At 37.4% G+C, this 23,437-nt stretch overlaps 1 protein-coding gene across 7 annotated transcripts in view; it reads left to right on the forward strand.

Annotated features, from left to right (window-relative positions):
- The window catches only part of DGKB (diacylglycerol kinase beta), an 874,923-nt gene that overhangs the window by 277,175 nt on the left and 574,311 nt on the right, over positions 1 to 23,437 (forward strand). For all 7 annotated transcript variants that reach the window (XM_027540028.1, XM_027540027.1, XM_027540029.1 and 4 more), the window contains 3 exons: positions 1,372 to 1,460; positions 1,543 to 1,659; positions 15,394 to 15,492. In XM_027540028.1, the coding sequence (XP_027395829.1) occupies positions 1,372 to 1,460; positions 1,543 to 1,659; positions 15,394 to 15,492 (305 nt within the window). The remainder of the gene's footprint in view (positions 1 to 1,371; positions 1,461 to 1,542; positions 1,660 to 15,393; positions 15,493 to 23,437) is intronic.

Raw genomic sequence — 23,437 nt, forward strand, 5'->3', positions numbered from 1 at the left:
CCAAAGGGAGTCACAGATGTGGCTATTGGGGAAGAGTTTTACTATATAAGTATTATGTGAACTTAGTATTTTTTTCATTCTAATTCCATGCAGTGGTTAATTTCTTTTTGTTTTGTTGAGAGAGCTACCTGGTTGCTTTTTTACTTAATTTTTATTCCCTGTATTTATGCATTTGTTACTCTTAATTAGAAACCAGTATTTTATTAAAGAATATCTTTATAAGACCCTGAGTTATACTCAAAATCAAGCCATGTAGTGATTTACAGATGCCAATAAACTGTATATGTTGGCTTTATGTCACATTTTACACACACACACCCATATATATATTTGTATTTGTGAATATATGCATATTTGTGTTTAGTCGCTCAGTCGTGTCTGACTCTTTGGAAATCCATGGACTATAGCCTGCCAGGCTCCTCTGTCCATGGGGATTCTTCAGCCAAGAGTATTGGAATGCGTTGCCCTGCCCTCCTCCAGGGAATCTTCCCAACCCAGGGATTGAACCCAGGTCTCCAGCATTGCAGATGGATTCTTTACCATCTGAGCCACCAAGGAAACCCATACATATTCGCATATACATATTAATTTTGTGTATATATATATATACACAAAATATAAATATATATACACATGTATATCTTTGTATATGTGTATATATACACATTTGTACATATATATTAATTTTTGCATCTATATATCATAAAATACATACATAAACATGCACACATGCATGCTCGCGCGCACACACACACACACACACACACACACACACACACATCCCATATGCTGTCTAGCAAAGGTTTTTCCTTTTGGAGACAGATTGCCATGATGGCTATGAAGGATGAAGTTTAACTGAAGGCCTGGCATGTATGAGGAAATCTATTCTCTGGAAATAGACTAACCAGCTATTTAAGATTTAGATAAATCAATAGACAAAACAGCAGAAACTCATGGGCTTTTACTCCCATGCCTGCCAGCTGCTCTCATGCCTATACTCTGTAAAATATAGATCTTTTCCTTCTAACAAATGACACCAAGCCATTTGGCAGTCATCAATTTGTCTTTAATATTTTTGTCATCTGGGAATTATTGTGAAAAATTTGAGTGAGGCCTGATTTAATTAAGCATTTCCTGCTATGCCATGGTAGAAGAGTCTTGGTTTTTCACATGCGTAATATTTCCTGTACTAATTGGCCTTTTGTATTCCATGGTCAAAACAGTAGACTTGGACTTTTTCTTGATGCCGCTGATTGGATTGATTAGGGAGCAGCGGCTATGAAACAAGGTTCTGTTAATGTCACTCTTTCTCTGTAAAATTGCAGTCTGGGCCAGGATGAGCTCTGAATTTGTGTATGTGTTTTCTTACAGTTTGCAAGTACACAGTCCATGAGCGCTGCGTGGCTAGAGCGCCTCCTTCATGTATCAAGACTTACGTGAAGTCCAAGAAGAACACTGATGTGAGTGCATGGCCATGCTGGCTTTGGGAGTGTGTTGTTAATGGATGCTTCTTCTCACTGCAGTGCTCTCGTTCTGTTCTAGGTGATGCATCATTACTGGGTTGAAGGCAACTGCCCAACCAAGTGTGATAAGTGCCACAAAACGGTCAAATGTTACCAGGGCTTGACGGGACTGCATTGTGTTTGGTGTCAGATCACAGTGAGTAACATCAGAGAATGTATCTCTTCCACTCACTCCTGATGCACACGCCGTGTCCCATGCTCTCTGATGAGTCTTAGAAGGCCATCTTGACTTTAGACTAAGTCCAAGTTAGCATAGCATCATGGGAGCCACTCATCTCATGTGTGGCTCCCAAAGGGATAAAGGTCAGAGTCGAATTTGACCTCAGAGGGTCCAGAATTTTCGAGCTAACCTTAGAGATAGTACTGTCATGAGGCTTTCAAACTGTGCTCTGTGGAGTTCTAGAAAGGTAACAAGGCACCGTGGCTGTGAATGGGCAGTGAGCTTGGAATATTGACTGGGTAGAGCTCAGCTAGCTCTCTGCCCTGAAACTCTATTTTGGTAGAATTTATTATTCTACATATTCTGTATTTATTTTGAGTGTAGAATCTATTAGGCTTAAAAAGGATAGAACCATGAATAATGTGATTCAAAGACTTAATTTTATAGTGAAGATACTAAGACCAAGAAAATTTAAGCAAATCATTAATGACCACACAGCTAAGTAGAGATGCAGGCGTGTCCATATTTTAGTTCTTGATGATTCTAAGAACTCACTTAACCCTTATTTACAATGTGTTGTTGTCTTGCTCTTTCATTAAGTCATAGATTGAGGGATACAGGTGTGGATGTAAATGCTAACCATGAATGGCATTGACAATGAAGAAAGGTCACTTGGTCTTTCCTGGGAAATCTTTGCACTCTCCCTGGCTTGCATAATTGAAAAAGCTGCTTCAAATAACTTCTGGGATAAACATATTTATTAGGTGGTACCTCTAGTATTTCATGTTGTATTTCTGGAAACTAATTAGAATGCACATTTTTAAGAATAACCATTTTTTTACCATTTAGTACAAAAACATTTATGGGGCTGAAGTTTCCCCCCATTGACTTCGTTTTCTCTTTACACCTAGTGTATGGGTCATCTTATTTATAGGACAAATTGTTCTTGCATTGTGGGAATTAAACAGTAGAGAGCAGTGTATCACTTAAGCAAATAAGTTTCTGTGTAGTGCCCCTGAGCAGTCCTCCCCAACACACACACCATTTAAAATTTTTCGTAAGTACACATACACACACACATACACACGGGATAATGAGAAAAACAAACTGTGACTTGTATTTCAAAAGTACAATTAAGTACTTTTTTTTTTAATGAACACATTTTCTTCAATCATTTTCAGCTATTACTCAGTTAAATTATATTTACATTTGAAATTTCCTCAATTTTGAAAGACAGTTTTATTTTTTTGAAGTGATTGGGTATTATAATAAAACGTCTAACAATGATTTAAACTATACATGTGAATTACTTAAACACATTGATTTCTCAGTTTTAAGAAGACCATACCTATTTTATTTATTAAAAACCTTGTGCTCATTAAAATATTAGTTTTCTTTTCTAAGCATCTATACAAAATTTAATTTTTGTTTCAGATCTTATATAACTCTATTCCTCTTATTTTCCCCACAGAGTACATTTTTGTTAGTTATATCTTTATTTTACTGCAAACTGAATTTGGAGAATATCAGAATTTGTTTCTTCCTTGTATTTCAAGTTATTTCCCATCATTAATACATTTCAAATGTGTTTTTTTTTCCCATTTTCAATTTCTTTTTTTTTTTTATTGGAGTATAGTTGCATTAAAATGCTGTGTTAGTAGTTTCTGCTGTACAGCAAAGTGAATCAGCTCTATGTATACATACGGTCCCTCTTTTTTGGATTTCTTTTTCATTAAGGTCACCACAGAGCACTGAGTAGAGTTCCCTGTTCTATGTAGTTGGTTATCATTAGTTGTCTATTTTATACATGGTAGTGCATATATCGGAGAAGGCAATGGCACCCCACTCCAGTACTCTTGCCTGGAAAATCCCATGGATGGAGGAGCCTGGTGGGCTGCAGTCCATGGGGTCGCTAAGAGTCGGACACGACTGAGCAACTTCACTTTCACTTTTCCATTTCATGCATTGGAGAAGGAAATGGCAACCCACTCCAGTGTTCTTGCCTGGAGAATCCCAGGGACGGGGGAGCCTGGTGGGCTGCCATCTATGGGGTTGCACAGAGTCGGACACGACTGAAGCAACTTAGCAGCAGCAGCAGTGTATATATGTCAATTCCTATCTCCCAATCCATTCCACCTACCCTTCCCTTCTTTTTTTTATTTTATTTTTTAGCTTTACAATATTGTATTGGTTTTGCCATATATCAACATGAATCTGCCACAGGTATACACGTGTTCCCCATCCCTCCCTTCTTGGTATCCGTACATTTGTTCTCTATGTCTGTGTCTCTATTCCTTCTTTGCACGTAAGTCCATCTGTCCCACTGTGTATTTGTGTTAATATACAACGTTTGGTTTTCTCTTTCTGACTCATTTTAGTCTGTATGACAGTCTCTAGGTCCATCCACGTCTTGGCAAATGGCACAATTTCACTCCTTTTTATGGCTGAGTAGTATTCCATTGTCTACATGGCCCACATCTTCTGTACACATTCCCGTGTTGATAGACACTTAGGTTGCTTCCATGTCCTGGCTATTGCAAACAGTGCTGCAGTGAACATTGCAGGATTTTTTAAATTGTGTATTTAAAATGTGAACACTATAAAATTATGCACTGCCTCCTTTCCTGATATAAAAGCTTTTAGAGATTTTAAGTTTCTTTATTTGACTCCTCTTCTCTTTCCCCTATTTAATATCTTCTGCCTTTTTCATTCTATGGGAATGACTCTCCTCAGAGTTACCATTGCTAATAGTGTCTTAGTGATAATCAAAGCATCTTGAAATGTTTTTCTTGTTTTATATTCCATTTTGCTTTTCTTGTTTTCTTTTGTTTCTTGGTTCTGACACTGAAAATTTACATTTCTAGCCCCATAAATCTCCAGTTATACACTTATTTTTGGTCTTGATCCTGATCCTAGTCTTATAAGAAATTAGGCCTTTCTTTTTACAGGAAAGAAGACACTGTGTCTGAATAAATTCTGCTTGTATAATCTGAGGATTTCAGGTGCAGTTCAGTTCAGACAACATGACCCTAGCATCTTCCTCTTAAGGTCAATGTGAACCTGAAGATGACTCTTTTGTCACTACAACAAAGCACTTTATAAGCTATAAATGTCTTCAAACCCCACCTTCTACTCAGAGCACGAGCACGGAAGGGTTTAATGCAGAGTCAGAGAGAAATGGAGCTTCTCAGGGTGCTTCTTAGCTTACTAAACTTTCCCAAGACCTGAGGCTTCTGGCTAACTTCAGCTTTATTTGCTATAAACCATGATCTCCAGGGTTCTGTGAGTGTTTGGTTCATGAAACAAAACTCAAAATTAAAAAAAAAAGTTCTCATGTTTCCAGAAGAATACATATATACACACACACACACACACACACACACATATATATATATATAAGCTTCTTATACGTAGCTTCAGCTTCTGTACTCTTTTGGCATTTTAACGTTAAGCAATTATATGAATATATTTATTAATTTATTGATTATCTGCCTAGGTTAAATAGAAGATATCTACCTCTGACCATTTCTATATTTAGTATGATCTATACTTCATTCTTGAACTATTGTATGAAGAATTCAGTTTAAAGTTTTGTGTTTTTTTTTTATAAATAAAGCTTTATTTCTTTCCAATTCAGATGGATTTGTCAGGGTAGGGGGCTTATTCCATTTGCTCAAGCTTCCACTACAATGATGAATAGAAATGGCAAGAGTAGACACCATGCATTGTTCCCAATATTAGGAACATTCTTTCACCATTAAATATTACGCGCACTGAGGTTTTTTATAGACTATTTGCCAGAAGAATGAGTTCCTAACAATTTCAATGGATCTGGTCTTGACTGACACACTCCTGATAACCTTTATTTTTAAAAAATATTTATTTATGTATTTGGCTGCGCCGACTCTTAGTTGGGGCACAGGGGTCCTTTAGTTGCAGCACGTGTGATCTACTCTGACCAGGGGTTGAACCGGGGCCTCCTGCCTTGGGAACATAGAGTCTTAGCCACTGGACCACCAGGGAAGTCCCCTGCTTGCCTTTAAACAAACTGAATGTACTTTCTTATGTCTTTATGCTTCCCAGAAAGTGCTATAAATATAGTAAAGAGCTAGCAGAAGCTGTGAAAGTGATGGGATATGCACCATCAGAGCTGAGTGTTAGGGAGGCCTATCTGAATGGAGTCTGCATGGAATAGATTGTAGAGAGAAACAAAGAGAATGAAACCTGCTTTCATTTCAGTGGTTTTACAAATGCTATCACTTCCTTTAAACCTAGGGCTTTGGCAATTGCTTGTGTCTTAATTTAGTCATAAGTTAGACCAACCATATTCTATAAGTGTTTCTGTTCAACAACTAAGGCAGTAGTTGTATAATCTTGGACAAAGTATATACAAGCTTTGGCCAGTTTCTGAATTGTCAAAATGGATATAATGATACCTATCTTGTAAGACATTTTTTATAAAAATTAAATGAATTAAAAAAAATCTGTATAAATATGTTTAGTGCAGAATCTCATACATAATAATGCTTGCATGTGTGCTAAGTCGATTCAGTTGTGTCTGACTCTTTGCGATCCCATGGACGGTAGCCCATCAGGATCCTCTGTCCATGGGATTCTTCAGGCAACAGTACCACAGTGGGTTGCCATTTCCTTCCCCAGAGGATATTCCTGACCCAGGGATCAAACCCGAGTCTCTTAAGTCTCCTGCATGGGCAGGCATGTTCTTTACTTCTAACTCCACTTGGGAAGCCCATACTAGTGCTTCAAAGTGAAGTCACTCAGTCGTGTCTGACTCTTAGCGAACCCATGGCCTGTAGCCTACCAGGCTTCTTGGTCCATGGGATTCTCCAGGCAAGAATACTGGAGTGGGTTACCATTTCCTTCTCCAGGAGATCTTCCCTACCCAGGGATTGAATCCACGTCTCCAGTGTTGTAGGCAGACACTTTACCGCCTGAGCCACCAGGGAAGTGCCTAGTGCTTAGTGATCGACAATTACTTTCACAGTGAAGGCTAGGTAAAATGCCATGTGTGTGTGTGTGTGTGCATGCTCAGTTGTGTCTGACTCTTTGAGACCCCATGGACTGTAGCCTACCACACTCCTCTGTTGATGGAATTCTTCAGGCAAGAATACTAGAGTGGGTTGCCATGTCCTCTTCCAGGGGAATCTTCTCAATCCAGGGATTGAACCCACATGCCTTGCATCTCTTGCATTGGGAGGCAGATTCTTTACCACTAGTACCACCTGGGAAGCCCAGGTAAATTGTCATGTGGAGGCACAAAGCCCAACCTCTGGCTCACAGAGGGTACTCCATGAATGTTACTCAAACCTTCTCTCTCCCTTCTGGAAGGAACTCTAATTTCCCAGTCTAAGAATAACACCTGCATGTTCTAAAAGCATTCAGAAACATGTGGTCCTGAATATCACTAAAGCCTAGACTAAGCTGATTTATTTATATTCACAAACTCTCTTCTATGAAACATAGTAACATCATGCTTGCAATGATTGGAAATAGAGCTGGAAGTCAATCTCTTATCCTTGTCTTTCACCTCTATCTCATATATTCAACCTATCACTGAGCCTCTAAGTTTCCTCCTTAAAATATCTCTCTCAGATTTGGTTTTTGTCTTCACCATTCACAGCCCAAGTGCAAGCTCTTAGCACCTCTTAACTAGATTAGAGTCAGAAATCTTGGCTTACCTCCCTAACAGAAGGTACTTTTCCTATAACACAGGCTGAAAACCACCTCCAGAATCAACTTCTGAAAATACTGTTTTGTTATCATATGCCACCTTTGGCAACCCATAATAGTTCTGTGAAAATAAATGCAGCCCTCACCTCTTCCCACCTCAACCTGGTTTTCATTTCCCCAAATATGAGAGCCAAGCCTAAGCACATGACATATGTAATATTCCCCTCCATGCCCAGACCCTGCTATAAGTTGAGTTTGTCTGTGGACAGTTCCCAGGGAAAGCCATGCTTCACCCTTGTTATTTAGCTCACCTTGCTTTATTTTATCTTTTAGAATTGTTAAAAATTTTATTTGTTTATTTTTCTGTGTTTTGGGTCTTGATTGCCACATGTGGGCTTTCGCTAGTTGCGGCAAGCAAAGGCCACTCTCTAGTTGCCATGTTCGGGCTTCTCACTGCCGTGGCTTTTCTTGTTGCAGAGCACAGGCCCTAGGATGAGTGGGCTTCAGTAGTTACGGCACATGGGCTTAGTTGCCCCATGGCATGTGGGGTCCTCCCGAACCAGTGACTGAACCCGTGTCCCCTACATTGGTGGATTTTAACCACTGGACCACCAGGGAAGTCCTTTGCTCACTCCGATTGTCCCGAATGCACCCAACTCAAATTCTAACTACACTTCAAGAACCAAATTAAGTTCCGTATTTCCCTTGAGATTTTCCTTGACACTATATGTTTACTTTTTCTGAATACTTTCCGAACTTTTATTCCATACCAAATGAAGACTGAAATGCTGTCTAGAACTGTCATGTCTGCATGCTATCATTGTCTACACTGCTCGATCACAGTCTTATCCAGCTCCAGATCCAATATATACCTTGGATCACCCTAATTACCCTAAATCTTGATTCAGTGCCGAATATAGAGGATATCCTCAACAATTTCACTTTCATGACAGATATCCTTTTCTTCTTACTGCTAAATAGTGAATTTTAAATGTATGACTTAAATTGTTTTTTTTTTTTAAATCCTGTAATCCTCAAATATACATCAGGTATACAAGTGTGTGTATACAAATACTTAAAGATATAAAAAAGTATTAGTCGCTCAGTAGCATCCGACACTTTGCAACCCCAGGGACTGTACACTGTGAGGCCCTTCTGTCCATGGAATTCTCCAGGGATGAATTGGAGTATGTGGCCATTTTCTTCTTCAGGGGATCTTCCCAACCCAAGGATCAAATCCAGGTCTTCCACACTGCAGGCAGATTTTTACAGTCTGAGCCACCAGCCACCTTTTTATTCAGAACCTGTGGATTCTTGATGTTACAGAATTTTGCCATCATTTAGATAAGAAAGTTAGGCGCTTAGAACTGAGTTTTATCTCCTTTTGTAAGTCTCACCACTTAAAAATGAAAACAGGAAAATCCTAAGAAAGAACAATATAAACTGCCTTCTAACATTTAGGCAGCCACTTCCCTGTGCTTGCAATTCAATCAGCTGGGCTGAATGTCCTCATTGCTTCTTTTTTCCTCCTCTTGCTGACATTCTCTGATCCTTAAGATATCACTGTTTAATCACTATTATTAGAGAGATGCAAATCCAAACTATAGTTAGGCATCCCCTCACACGGGTCAGAATGGCCATGATCAAAAATCTACAAGCAATAAATCTTGGAAAGGGTATGGAGAAAAGGGAAACTTCTTGTCCTGTTGATGGGAATGCAAATTGATACAGCCACTATGGAGAACAGTATGGAAATTCCTTCAAAATCTATGAATAAAACTACCCTATGACCCAGAAATTCTACTACTAGGCATATACCCTGAGGAAACCAGAATAGCTAAGACATGGAAGCCATCTCGATGTGAACCAATAGATGAATGGATAAAGAAGTTATGGTACATATACACAATGAAAAGTTGGCTTAAAGCTCAACATTCAGAAAATGAAGATCATGGCATCTGGTCCCATCACTTCATGGGAAATACATGGGGAAACAGTGGAAACAGTGGCTGACTTTTTTGGGGGGGGGGCTCCAAAATCACTGCAGATGGTGACTGCAGCCATGAAATTAAAAGACGCTTACTCCTTGAAAGAAAAGTTATGACCAACCTAGATAGCATATTCAAAAGCAGAGACATTACTTTGCCAACAAAGGTCCGTTAGTCAAGGCTATGGTTTTTCCTATGGTAGTGTATGGATGTGAGAGTTGGACTGTGAAGAAAGCCGAGCACCGAAGAATTGATGCTTTTGAACTGTGGTGTTGGAGAAGACTCTTGAGAGTCCCTTGGACTGCAAGGAGATCCAACCAGTCCATTCTGAAGGAGATCAACCCTGGGTGTTCTTTGGAAGGAATGATGCTAAAGCTGAAACTCCAGTACTTTGGCCACCTCATTCGAAGAGTTGACTCATTGGAGAAGACTCTGATGCTGGGAGGGATTAGGGGCAGGAGGAGAAGGGAATGACAGAGGATTAGATGGCTGGATGGCATCACCTACTCGATGGACATGAGTTTGAGTGAACTCCAGGAGATGGTGATGGACAGGGAGGCCTGGCGTGCTGCAATTCATCGGATCGTAAAGAGTTGGACATGACTGAGCAACTGAACTGAACTGAATAAAAAGGAATGCATTTGAGTTGGTTGTAATGAGATGGACAGACCTAGAGCCTGTTAAACAGGGTGAAGTAAATCAGAAAGAGAAAGAGAAATATCATTTATTAATGCATATATATGGAATCTAGAACAGAGAAGGCAATGGCACCCCACTCCAGTACTCTTGCCTAGAAAATCCCATGGATGGAGGAACGTGGTAGGCTACAGTCCATGGGGTTTCTACGAGTTGGTCGCGACTGAGCAACTTCACTTTCACTTTTCACTTTCACACAATGGAGAAGGCAATGGCAACCCACTCCAGTGTTCTCTCCTGGAGAATCCCAGGGACTGCAGAGCCTGGTGGGCTGCTGTCTATGGGGTCGCACAGAGCTGGACACGACTGAAGTGACTTAGCAGCAGCTTAGCAGCATGGAATCTAGAAAGATGGTGCTGATGAACCTATCTACAGGGCAACAATGGAGAGGAGGACATAGAGAACAGACTTTTGGACACAGTAGGTGTGGGAGAAGATGGGATGACTTGAGAGAGTAGCATTGAAATGTATATATTACCGTGTGTAAAATAGATAGCCAGTGGGAATTTTCTGTATGACACAGGAAACCCAAAGCTCGTGCTCTGTGACAGCCTAGATGGGTGGGATGGGGAGGGAGATAGAAGGGAGGTTAAGAGGGAGGGGGAATATGTATAGCTATATGACTGACTCTTGTTGATATATGGCAGAAACCATCACAATATTGTAATCATTCTTCAATTAAAAATAATTTTTTTTAAAAAAAGATCTCACTCTTTATACCTGTTGATTTCTACCCTGAAAGCATTTTCTTGACATTCTCTTAAAATAGGTTGTCATTTGCTCCTGGTTGTGGTAAAATGTTCATGGTCAGGCAGGACTCACAGTATCGGTGGATACTTTTCATTTGAGCTTGGCAAAAGCAAGCCTATATTGTGGCTATAGATTATTGACTTTTGGTATCATGTAGGACTACTACTTCTTTTAAAATAGTCAACTCCTAGCAATAATGTTTAAAGGTTTCTAATGACTTAACAATATAAAGATTCATGCTTTAGCAAATGCCAGCGTTAACGCAGCACCTGAAATGGAAAAATGTTAGAAACAAAAATACATATAAATCAACAAATATTCCTCGAATCTGGTCACTTCATTTTTCTGCAGAAAAACTATCTCTTTTTTCTTCCAAATTCTTATAGAAATTTATTTTCTATTTTTCTTCCTTTCAACTTTTTAGATTCTGTTTTCTTCTCAGTACAATACATCACTCTTTTCTCAACTCCATCCCATAAACACATGTACATATACACACATACACACAAGCTTATTCACACATTTTCTTTTTCTTCCTAAATTGAGACAGCTTTTTTCAATAAACACAGATCTGGCTCTAAATTAAGTGCTATTAGAAATGTTGTAAACTCTGAAATTATTTCCAAGTGTTTAATTCACTTCCAGAAATAGCTGGTTTATATTTTATGAATTTTCTAGCTATGATACTGATACCCTTACACAGAAATGGAAGTTTCTGTACATATAATAAAAAATATGACCTGATGATTTCTATGCCTTAGTCTAAAAATGCAAGGTAACTGTGAACAAAAATAAAAACACTGTTTAAAAGGTAACAATTTCTTTACTCTGGGGCTCCATTGGCCATTCCATTTAAGAGGCAGCACTCATTAATGGTCTAGTTTATTGCTCTTCTTGATGAGTCTTTTTCTCTGTTTTGTTGATTTACAATCTGGGTTATCTTTAAGAGAATTGTCAGACTTCAGTATCTTAACTGTCACTGACAAGGACTCAGCTTTGACTTTTTTTTTTTTTTCTGTAAAATGGCATGGTGATGAGTTTAAGCAACTTGTTATTATTACTGATTATACTCACTTTATTCCTTTTTACATTTTTATTTAAAACATATCATACATATAGAAAATTATAAATATCCCAGGGAGAGAGTTTAGTGAATTTTGCACAAATGAGCACCATGTGTAGCTAACACCTGATGGAGAAACAAAACATTACCAGTAACCTGAAATACTTTTGGGCTAGTGGCTTTTAAATTCTATTATATGGTTTCTATTTTGTTGGTATTTCCTATTTTTTTAAATAGACTTCATTTGTTGCAAAGTTTTAACTTCAGAGCAAAAATGAAATACACTTTTAATCCTGATAGTCTTGGGAACCATAAGCATTTTCTCATTGTCCTTCATATTTTATAGTTCGTCTTCAAGTATGTTTATGAACAATATGTTCAGTGCGGTAGCCCTGCTATACACACTGTGGAAAAATCAGGATTTTCCAATGTGGTGTCCTCAGCTTTGATACTTCCAGCTACAAATAATGTCATGATGTTGATGGACACCCACACATATTTAGCAGCTGCCAGATTCCAGTCTTAAGCGAAGTGTAAGGTACCTTATACGTTATTAGTTAATACAGACTTCTTAAGGAGGAGAATTTTCTTGCACTGTGTCTTCCTGTTTCACTGACGATGATATGGTTACTGACGTCCTTGTGGATCCTGCTACATGCTTCTGTTCCTGCAAGACTCTGTCTCATAGCCACCTGGGACCACATGGCAATCAAACGGGCAGTGCCGTGCTGATTTCATGTAGCTCTGCAGGGAAGCCAGGGCTTCCCAGGTGATGGTAGTGGTAAAGAACCCACTTGGCAGTGCAGGAGACATAAGAGATGTGGGTTTGATCTCTGGATTGGGAAGATCCCATGGAGGAGGGCATAGCAACCCACTGCAGTATTCTTGCCTGGACAGAATCCCCATGGACAGAAGAGCCTGGTGGGTTACAGTCCATGGGTTGCAAGAGTCAGACATGACTGAAGTGACTTAGCACGCAGCACACATGCCGGGAGCAGTGTTTCATAGGACCTGTTCCAGTACCTATGCTCTGCAACCCTCAAACCTCAATATGAAGAGGTACTCCATATATTCTGTTTGGCTTAACAACTTTGTAATTCTTTCTGAGTGCTCAGTTCCTTGTTTGTTTTGCTGGAAAACTAGCTTAAATACCAAAAAGCTGTCATTAAATTCATTTTATTTTTGTTGTCTTTTATTACATCTGGTAACCCTCAAATAACTGTATAGAGAGGTTAGTCATCCCTTCCCATATCAGTTGCAGATTGTTAGAAATGCATGGGATGGAGGCAGGGTGGAGGCTGAGCTGCTGAGCTTGTGTAGGTGGTCAGTGCTGGCAAGATCTCAGTATCCTGTCTCTCTGTCCTTCAGAGTTGCATGTAAAACTTCAGTCACTGCAAGCCTGAAAATTCAGTTTTTTCTCACTCTGTGCACACAGAAATTTTATCTTAGAGTCTTGCATTGTCAGTTTTAAATAGGTAGTGCAGGATGGAAAAGCAGAAGCTTTTTCTCTGTGACACCACAGTACAAAAGAGCCTTCAAGACACACAGCCTGACTTTGATTTTTGGTTCAGTTTTCGTAGCAACTGGTACATTCCTTTCCAAGGGCCACCATAATGAAACACTACAAAATGAGAGCAGAAAGTTATCCTTTCATAGTTCTAGAGGCTAGAAACCCAAGATCAAGATGTTAGCGGGCCATGCTCCCTCTGAAGGCTGTAGTGAAGAATCCACCCTCAGCTTTTGCTGATTCTGAGAGTGGGCCCCAATCATCGGTGGTCCCTGGCCTTTGGCTTCATCACCAAATCCCTGCTTCTGTTGTCAATGACCTCTTGCCTCTACGTCTGTCTCTTTATATCCAGATGTCTCTCTTCTCATAAGAAAGCCGGTCACTGGATTAAACTCCAAGCTATTTCAGTATAACTTCAATTGAACTTGAATATGCCTACAAAGATTTTAGTTCTCAATGAGTTCATGTTGTACAGATACTAGAATTCAGGACATTAATTGGGGAAAGACTCAATTTAACCTGCAACACTTGATAATCTGTTTGGTCTGAATCGCAAATTTCAGGGTCATGATTTATTCTGAGAAAATTGATGAAGTCTAATATATTAATAATATATTTAAACCAGTCACTAATTTTATTTTGTGGAAACTATGCATTTCCATTGGCCAGATGATTGCCTGTTAATTTAGTTCTATTTTGCATATGGCTCCAAGTGCTTCTTTATCTTGAATTCCCCTTGCCTCTTGACAAAGCAATGCCTGGTAAGATGAAACCACTTTTTTAATAAGGAGTTTACGTGTCACTGAGAAGCAAAACTGCTAATTATGGATGAATGTGTAAAGGTATTTTTATTTCATGTACTGTGGCCTAGTGTGAGTTAATTATAGTACAAGTAGCCTTAATTTCAAGGCAGGACGTTACCATGATAGATGTTTTAGATCCAAGGACAACAGAAATACCCCTTCGATAGTGAACTACTCAGGTGAGCTCTTATCGCCAGCAGCACATCTACTCTCATTAGATCCTGTGCTTGGTTGTTAATGAACTGTTACAAAGGTAGGCTTGTGTGGGAAATTAATATAACCAAGATTGAAATGGGTAGCTTTTGGTTCAGAACTGAAAAATAAGTCCGCTCCTTTTTGGTTCTGAACAAAACATGTTATTTTATTAACATCTGTAATTTTTTTAAAAGCAGGACTATTTCATATTCCATTGATAGGGAGTAGGGGATAAAGGCATCCATAGGTCTTTTAAACAACTATTACCTTAACAATTCTATATGGCTCCAATAAGAATTATCACCTCAATTTAAAAAAAATCACTTATTTAATATACCATAATATAATACCTTAATTTCAACTTGTGGCCAGGTTTGATAAAAATATCAGTTTAAATTCATACATGTTGAGAAGTAAATTACACTTATGATTATACACTTACTTAATGTAGAGCTGATAAATACAATATAAAGATAAATTTTTATAATCATAATCATCTTCTTATATTTATATCCTGCTCCCACTGAGATGAATCTCTGGTTACATTTACATATTGAATTAGAAAGTTAAAACTAATGATGGGATCAATTATGCCCCATACTGAGCTGTGCACTTTGGAATGACTTTGAGAAAACAGGAGGGTCAAAAAAAAAAAAGCAGCCACAGTGCACAGTGGTTTCAAGATTATGCTAACAGATAAGCATAGGAAGGATTGTAATGGATGATAATGTGTGTTTGTCAAAGGAATCAGGCTTTTCAGGGGAAAAACCTAAAGGACATTTCTAATATAAACATTTCTGAGAATTAGAAAATATATAGGCTGGGTCACGGAGGTTGCTGCTCAGTTTATTTAAGGCAGACTGTATAAGAACAGATGTCATAGGAGTCCCTTTATGATCCCATTTGTTTGTTCTTGTAATTCTTTAAATGTATTTGCTGCATCTCAGGTGAAGTAGAATCTGCTTCATGTTTGCTGTTGTTATGCAAAATGATAGTTTCCTCTTTCTCCTTCCCTAGCTGCATAATAAATGTGCTTCTCATCTGAAACCTGAATGTGACTGCGGACCTTTGAAGGACCATATTTTACCACCCACCACAATCTGTCCAGTGGTACTGGTGAGTTTTTCCTTCTCATTATTCTGCTATGACTTGGGATTTCTGTAACTAACTGGTGCACCGTACCACTTGATGCTTTCAGAGGTCATTTTCCATTGATCAAGGCAGAGCTCAGTAGACCTAAAATACCTCCTTACTTCAGAGAAGACCTCTTTGCCCACTATATTTCCTTTTGCCTTCATGGCACAATAAACTTATCAGTAAGGTATGCTCTAACTGAAGCTGACTCAGGTTTTATCACTCAGTCATGTTGTACTTACCAGAAATTGTATAGGCAGAACACTTCCACATTTTACGTGTTTTATAGATCGAGCTTCCCAGAATAATGAAGTTATTCTTATGGGCAGTTTTGCTGGAGATGCACATTATGTATCTTCAATTGGGAAGTCTCTCACCTAAGCCAGAGGCTACTTAGAATGAGGACACCCACCTGGAAGAGAGCTGTGCACTGCCACGAAGTGTATTTTATGTTTTATTAGTGAACAATAAATTTAACTACCTGCAGAACAGTTACTTGATTCAATAAATATACAAGCGAAAAAAATGCGTAAGTAAAGTTACCTTGATAAGAGCAAATCCTGATAGAAAGAGAAGCAGCTATTCAAAGATAATATTCACATTACCTTTCAAAATCCAAATTGTTTCTAAAGTGAAACAGTTATTTTACAAAACAAACCATTTTATATCCATAATGCAGTTCTCATTTTTTTTAACAACATGGAAATTAACTAGCTGGAACTTCAGTTTGATGTAAAAAAATAACAACAACTAAGAAATGTTAGACAAATACTTTTGTAAAGGTCAACTTAGAAATTAATCAAATTACTCAATTTGCACCCACTTATGATTCATTTTGTAATTATCTGTAAAATACTGGATGTATTTAAATGCCTTTATTTAAAAAAATTAAAAACTCTTTATTTTCTCAAACTGCAAAGAAAAAGAAGAAGAAAATACCTCCATATTGCTGAGGATAGCAATAACCAATTCTAAATTTCCCTTTATCATGTAAGAATTATAAGACATCCTGTAGTAAATAAGATTAATTAAAATTAATGAGAGCCATATTAATTTTTTTATTCTTTTGCAGTATTTTCTTAAAGAGAAAGAACTTGTAGAATTTTTATCTATTTGCATTTGAAAAAATACATAGTAATTTTTACTGGTTTAGACGCATTCTTAATCTCAGATTTTAACTCTAAGGAAAAAATCTATTATGTCATTCTATTATCCAACTATCTGTGTAAAACCCTACTAAATTCAGTGAGCCAGGGGACTATTTCTTTGACCTACTTATGTCAGCCTCTAGTCTTATAAGCTCAAAAATGAGATAGAATCTTTTATTATCCCATCCTTCCTTTCTTTGAAAGAATCAAAGGTAAAGAACATGTGTTGAATAAATGGTTTTGTCTTGAACAATCTTGCAGACTCTTTCGTTGCTTTTGTAGACACTTTTGATTCTGAAGATTTATTTTCTCATTAAATCTTCCTAAGGCTTTTTATCATGATTTGTATCTCAGCATTTGCTGTATTATCATTTTCTTGGTACTAACTAAAGTATTAGGCACTGTTAACCACCTCATCCTTCATGAATGTCTACCTTCCTTGACTCCCATTATCCCACCCTCTCCTGATTCTTCTTGTGTTTCTCTGGATATTTGCTTTTCATATCTTTCCTAGTTTTCAAGAGTTCAGCCTGCCCCATATTGGTTGCCATCCATATGCCCTACCCTCACTCGCATGTCATGGCTTTCTGCTCTTAACATTCTTCCCAGTGAGATCTTGCTTAGTCATTTATTTCATTATTGTGTTAATTTGTACTAAGTTCAGCCTCTGCTTATGAGTCTCAAGCGCTCAACCTGGAGGCTCCATGTTGTTCACGTGCATGATATATTATTATAAGTAGTAACAGTAACTTCTACTTATTAAGCACATATATTATACCAGCTACTATGCTAAATATCTTAGTCCATTCAAAAAGTGTTTTTTTTTTTTTTTTTAGTATTAACAGTGGAAAGAAGCCCAAATAAAATCTTTGTCTTCATAAAGTTTTCATTCCAGTGGTGGGAAATAGGCAATAAGCAAAGCAATAAGTAAGTTATTTAGTAGCTGTTTATGCCTCAGATGGTAAAGAATCTGCCTGCCATGTGGGAGACCCAAGTTCAATCCCTGGGTGGGAAAGATCCCCTGAAGAAGGGAATGGCAACCCACTCCAGTATTCTTGCCTGGAAAATTCCGTGGACAGAGGAGCCTGGAGAGCTACAGTCCATGGGGTCACAAAGAGTTGGGCACGACTGAGCAACAAACACTTTCAATTTTATATTAACTTACTGGTGGCATTTAAAGTTTAAAGGACAAAATTAAAGTGGGAAAAGAAAAGAAGGAATGTTGGAACTGCAATTATAAGAAAGCAAGTTAAGAGTTCAAGGAAAATAGAGTTCAAGGAAATAGTAGAGTGAAGAGTTGAGGAATGTGAGAGAGTTGCCATTGTGGCTCTCTGGGAACAGAACTCTGTAGACAGAGGAGTCACCCAGGAGGAGAAGCACAGACTCAGGCGGGATAAGCCTGACATTATCTGAAGACATTAGTGACTGAGTCTGTTTTGCAGGGCGAATAATAGCAGAGAATTTCAAATATGTCTTAAGATTTTCATATGCATAGGTAGGGACAATTTAGGCTATTCTAAGGTCGTTAGCCTTTACTGTGAAAGAAATTGGAAGTCAGACCAGATGAGAGAATGATCTGACTTATATATTTAAAAGAACATCAGTCTAACATGTGCTTACGGGCTAACACCCGAAATGGCACTTAGATTTTCTTTAGAAAAGTAGGAAGCTGCCTCATTGCTGAGAAAAAGGATAGTTTGAGAGTTTTGCAGATCAGGAAGAAATTACACAACAGTCACTTGGAAAATGGGAGCTATGTGGATCAAGGAAATACCAGATGATTGCCAGGGAATAAGGAACAGTCTTGGATTAATAATAGTGAATTTAGAACAAGATAAGTAAACTTGAATGGGTACATTTCTCTGGTGATATTCAGTCTTATTTCTCCAGTTATATTCTAATTCCAGGAGTAGAATAGCCATGGGTCAGCTTTAATGAGAATGTGTTTTACCCAATATGATCAAAGGAGAGGGAATCAAAGGAGTTGAGAGTGTGTGCAAGCAAGTAATTGTAGGGATTGGCTATGGATTTTAAGCTGGGAGACAAGGGAAGTTAAAGACATGGAGAGTACAGTACACTAAGGGATGTTAAAAAAATACATTTGTGGATTACAGCGGGATCAAAGATTGTTGAAATCAACCTTATTAATGTCAAGTTACCAGAATGAGTGAGATAACAATTGAGGTTATGGAGGGGTTGCAGTTATTGATGATGATAGGTATGAATTAATTTAAATATCACAGTGATGCCAAAAAGTAAATATTGTAACTTTCTCGATTTTACCTATGAGAAAAGTGAGAAACAGAGAGATTAAGTAAATTTTCGGTGTCAGATGGCTATGAAGTAGCAATCCAAGATTAGAACCCAAGAACAATCATTCCAGAGCTTGTACAGTGAGCTCATCATTTCTAGCCTTTCTCCAAGTCCCAAGATAGATCTTCTCCTATTGGCCTTTTCTAGAACCTTCATTTTCCAACCTTCCCAAGCCAGAAGCCTAAGAATTATCATTGGTGCTTCATCTTGAATATCAAATTTATCACTAGGCAGCCTATATTGATGTTCTTACTTCTCTCTTTTGCCTTCAACCCAACTGTAACTGTCTCATATGTTACTCGCAGATTGTTTTCCAGAATTTTCCTAATATTAGTAGAATTATTATAGAATTGCCTCTTCTTTGCATTCTCCACACTGCTTCCGGGATCCACTTTCAAAAACACAATAAAATATTTTCCTACTCAAATATTTTAAAATACTTAAAATATTTTTAGTGATTCCTATTTGAATTACAAACTAGCAAGGAAAACAAGGCTCTTTAACTGAATCACTCTACGTAATCGCTTACACACCATCTTACACGCTAGAAATCAAGCTTGAAATTCTCTAAGTATACCTGCTCTCCAAAGCCTTTGTGGTTTTGTACAAGTCAATAAATTGGCCTGAATCACTTTGCCTTGTTGCCTTGCTAAGTAGAAATTAAAGTTTGCTTTCTGATCATGAAATTAGTACCTGATTCTTAAACCCATTGCCTATTTAAATACTAAAACTTTAAACAAATTAATAAAGTTGTTCTGCACACAAAATTGCTTAATATGCTTCAAGTGATAGACTCTGAGGCTTTTTAATTTGTGAACTTTCAATAACTTCCCAGCTGTATCTGCTACTGGAATTTTTAAACTTTCATTGAAAGAAAATCCTTAGTCCTCACACATAATACAATATTTTTTATTCTCTAATGCCAACTTTCTTCTTAAAAAATATAAGTTCTCAGTTTCTCATGATCACGTGAGTTTCAAACTCAGTAGCAATGTGGTCAATAACATTATTTATAGCTCATTCTAGAAAATATGGAATGAAGAATTAAAACCTAACATTTTATTGAAGTTTTTAATCCCTTTGACTCTGTTGTCAGGAATCGGTTATTGAATGAGCAATGTAAACTTACTACAGATTAGATATCTTATCTCTGGTTGAAGCATTTTAATGGCATACTTCTAGGTCAAGGTCAGTAACAACAGTCTTATATTTTAGAGCATCCCTTCAGGTATTAATTTTATTCATTTATTCTTTAAAATTTCTATACCTCTCTTCTCAGACCCCAAACTCTCCCAGATACTTATTAGCTTTAATGATTCAATAGATATGTGCTCACCTGTTATGAAGATTAGCCAAGTCAGCATGTTCTTTGCACTGATGACATGCTTTTATAAGCATACACTAAAAATTACTTCCACAGTTAATTTGTCTTGATAGTGTCTCTTTCCATAAAATAAAGCCAACTATTCTGAAATTGAAATAGAAATGTAATCAATGATTCCATATATCAAATATAATCATGGATTTCTGGAATTGCAGTTGATTTCTAGCATATTTTAAGTATACGATCAAAAGAAGCTTCATCGTGTAAAAGTTATCTACGTTCTTTGTGACTGTGTTTATGAACCTATAATGCTTTCTCTGAGGATTTTCCAGCAAAAAAAAAAAAAAATTAAAATGATTAGAACTATTCTGTCTCTACTTCCATACTGAAGATAATTCAGAACTGTTTACAAAGTAGATTTCTTGAAGGTCTATCCTCATCTCACTTCCAAACAACTGGAAAGTGAATCCAATCCAATCCAGTTAGTCAGGGCTCTTGATCAGCAGCTTAATTTCTAGAAAAAGCCATTAACCCTTACCAAATGATAGTCAAAACAGATGTTCTTCCTTTAATGGACTCCATAAAAAATGCATTCCTGATTCTTATTTCAGATGATTCTCAGAAATCTCAGATTCCCAATCCCACTCAAATGTCAATGTAAAAATGGTAATAATTTCATATAAATCATGACCTGAGGAGCATGAAAATTGCCCACTCTCTCATGAGTTTTACTCCTAACCCAGGCAGATTTGGCCCATGTTTTAGTCCCTCAGAGGGACTAAATTATTTGCTTTAATTATTTTGTACCCCTGTGTCATCAACCTACACTGAAAGGCTTTAAAAAAATACTATGAAGCTGCTCCGCTGTAACGAAAAAGGTATGTTTTTAGAGAGTCCTTCATTTCCTAACAGAAGTCCCTTTCTGCTCTGTTTATCATCGTTTAATAACCTCTGAATGTTAGTATTATTATCCTGTTTCATCTTCTATCCTTAAGAAGAATAGAGTTAAATTTATACTGACGTTTGACTGTGATGCTCAGTTGTATGTTATTTATTTCCGTGTGCTAGTCTGTGTCTGTTGTTATCCATTTCACAAATTTTGTTCACTATAATGGTCTCATTCAGTACTTCTCAAATTATTTTTGATAGTACAAAATTTTTTTAGGTCCCAGAAATCAATGGAATAGGCCAAATAGAGTCCATCTGATTTTCAGAATAATTTTACAGTGGAAGCTTTAAATTTGATACTTCCCTAGAACTATGGTCTGCTGCTGCTAAGTCGCTTCAGTCGTGTCCAACTCTGTGCGACCCCATAGATGGCAGCCCACCAGCCTCCCCCGTCCCTGGGATTCTCCAGGCAGGAACACTGGAGTGGGTTGCCATTTCCCTCTCCAACGTATAAAAGTGAAAAGTGAAAGTGAAGTCGCTCAGTCGTGTCCAACTCAGCGACCCCATGGACTGCAGCCCACCAGGCTCTTCCGTCCATGGGATTTTCCAGGCAAGAGTACTGCTAGTCTTACATTAATTATAAATTTTATGTATTTTTTTCTAATGATAGGCTGAGTGTCTATGATTACATGTGTTTTTATAATAATTTTCAGTTTGTGTTAGGGTTTTATTCAATTAATTCTGCTCCTGTCAACAAATGCATACTTGCGATGTCTCCTGAGGAAGTAGCTTTTTTAACTTTTTATTTGAACAGCAAAAGCAGATCACCATAAAAATCATTTCTATTATATTTAGCTCTGTGATTTAATTTTCTCTTTATAAAATAATTACTTTACATTAGAATTTAAAAGCAAGCATTTTGATATTTGGCAAAACTAATACAATTATGTAAAGTTTAAAAATAAAATAAAATTAAAAAAAAATAAAAGCAAGCTTCTATTCTCTAACAAGGGGCTAATTAGTAATTTTCTATATCAACATATATTAGTAAAGTTGATAAAATATGGGGACCATGTAATGTTGATTACTTTAAATCTGGATTTATATTACATATAAGTATCCATTCTTCATGTAACTGTTAAGACTATGCCTTTAAATTGTTTTTCAGATCATTGTTGATGAACAATGTATATTATTTTTATTTATAATAGCTGTAGCACCAGATTCCTCTTGTTTTTCCTTCTCTTTCCTTCTTTCTTTCTTCCTTTATCCCACTGACTTTTATGGAAGTCACCAAAGTTAAAAATTCAGATAAGAACTGTTCTCTTATTTACTGTAATTTTGACTCTGTTGGGCAAGACGGGCAAGGAGATTACATTTCCAGTGTGTAAATCTTGGCTTACTAGGGCTTTTCAGTGAACAGAATCTTCATCTATTCTGTGGGTAATTCAAAGAGTAAATGAAAATTTTCTTGAATGTAAGATGCTTGAGCTGAATCTTGAAAAAAACAAGGATTTGGCCAGCAAATGCAAAGTGAGCTTTATATGGATAGTCTCAGAAATAAGAGAGCACAGGGTGAGATCTTGAAACAACAAAATGTTTATTAAGTTTTATGAATAAATGCAAGGTGTGGAGAGACAGACAAGACAAAGTCTGAGATGCTGAAAAGCTTGACCTTTCTTGTCAAAGAAGTGGGCTTTATCCAATATAAATAAAGCACTACATGATCAGATTTGTGTTTTAGAAAGATAATTCAATTACAGTAAATTTAAAGCAGAGAGCAGAGGAGGCATGAGAGTATAATGACTAGGTTGTGAGGGGAAAAAAAATCACAAAACACCAACAGAGGAAGAAAATGAGGGAAAGAGGATAGAAGATCGTAGCAGAGAACAGAATATTAGGGCTTGATTTTATTTCAAGATAAATTAATTTCAGAGGATGGTAAAGTCCATTATGTTGAACCAGAAAATGAGTGTTAACCCTTTATTGTATGAGAAGTATGCATTTATTGTACATAACTTATTAAAATAATATGAAATGACTAGAAGAACATTTAAAAGTCTCTAAAACAGTTATATAAGAACAATTATTAACATATCAATAGAACCACTACTTCGGAGAAGGCGATGGCACCCCACTCCAGTACTCTTGCCTGGAAAGTCCCATGGATGGAGGAGCCTGGTAGGCTGTGTGTGGTCCATGGGGTCGCTAAGAGTCGGACACAACTGAGTGACTTTACTTTCACTTTTCACTT

Source organism: Bos indicus x Bos taurus, chromosome 4 (genome assembly GCF_003369695.1).
Source record: "Bos indicus x Bos taurus breed Angus x Brahman F1 hybrid chromosome 4, Bos_hybrid_MaternalHap_v2.0, whole genome shotgun sequence".
Taxonomy (NCBI): domain Eukaryota; kingdom Metazoa; phylum Chordata; class Mammalia; order Artiodactyla; family Bovidae; genus Bos; species Bos indicus x Bos taurus.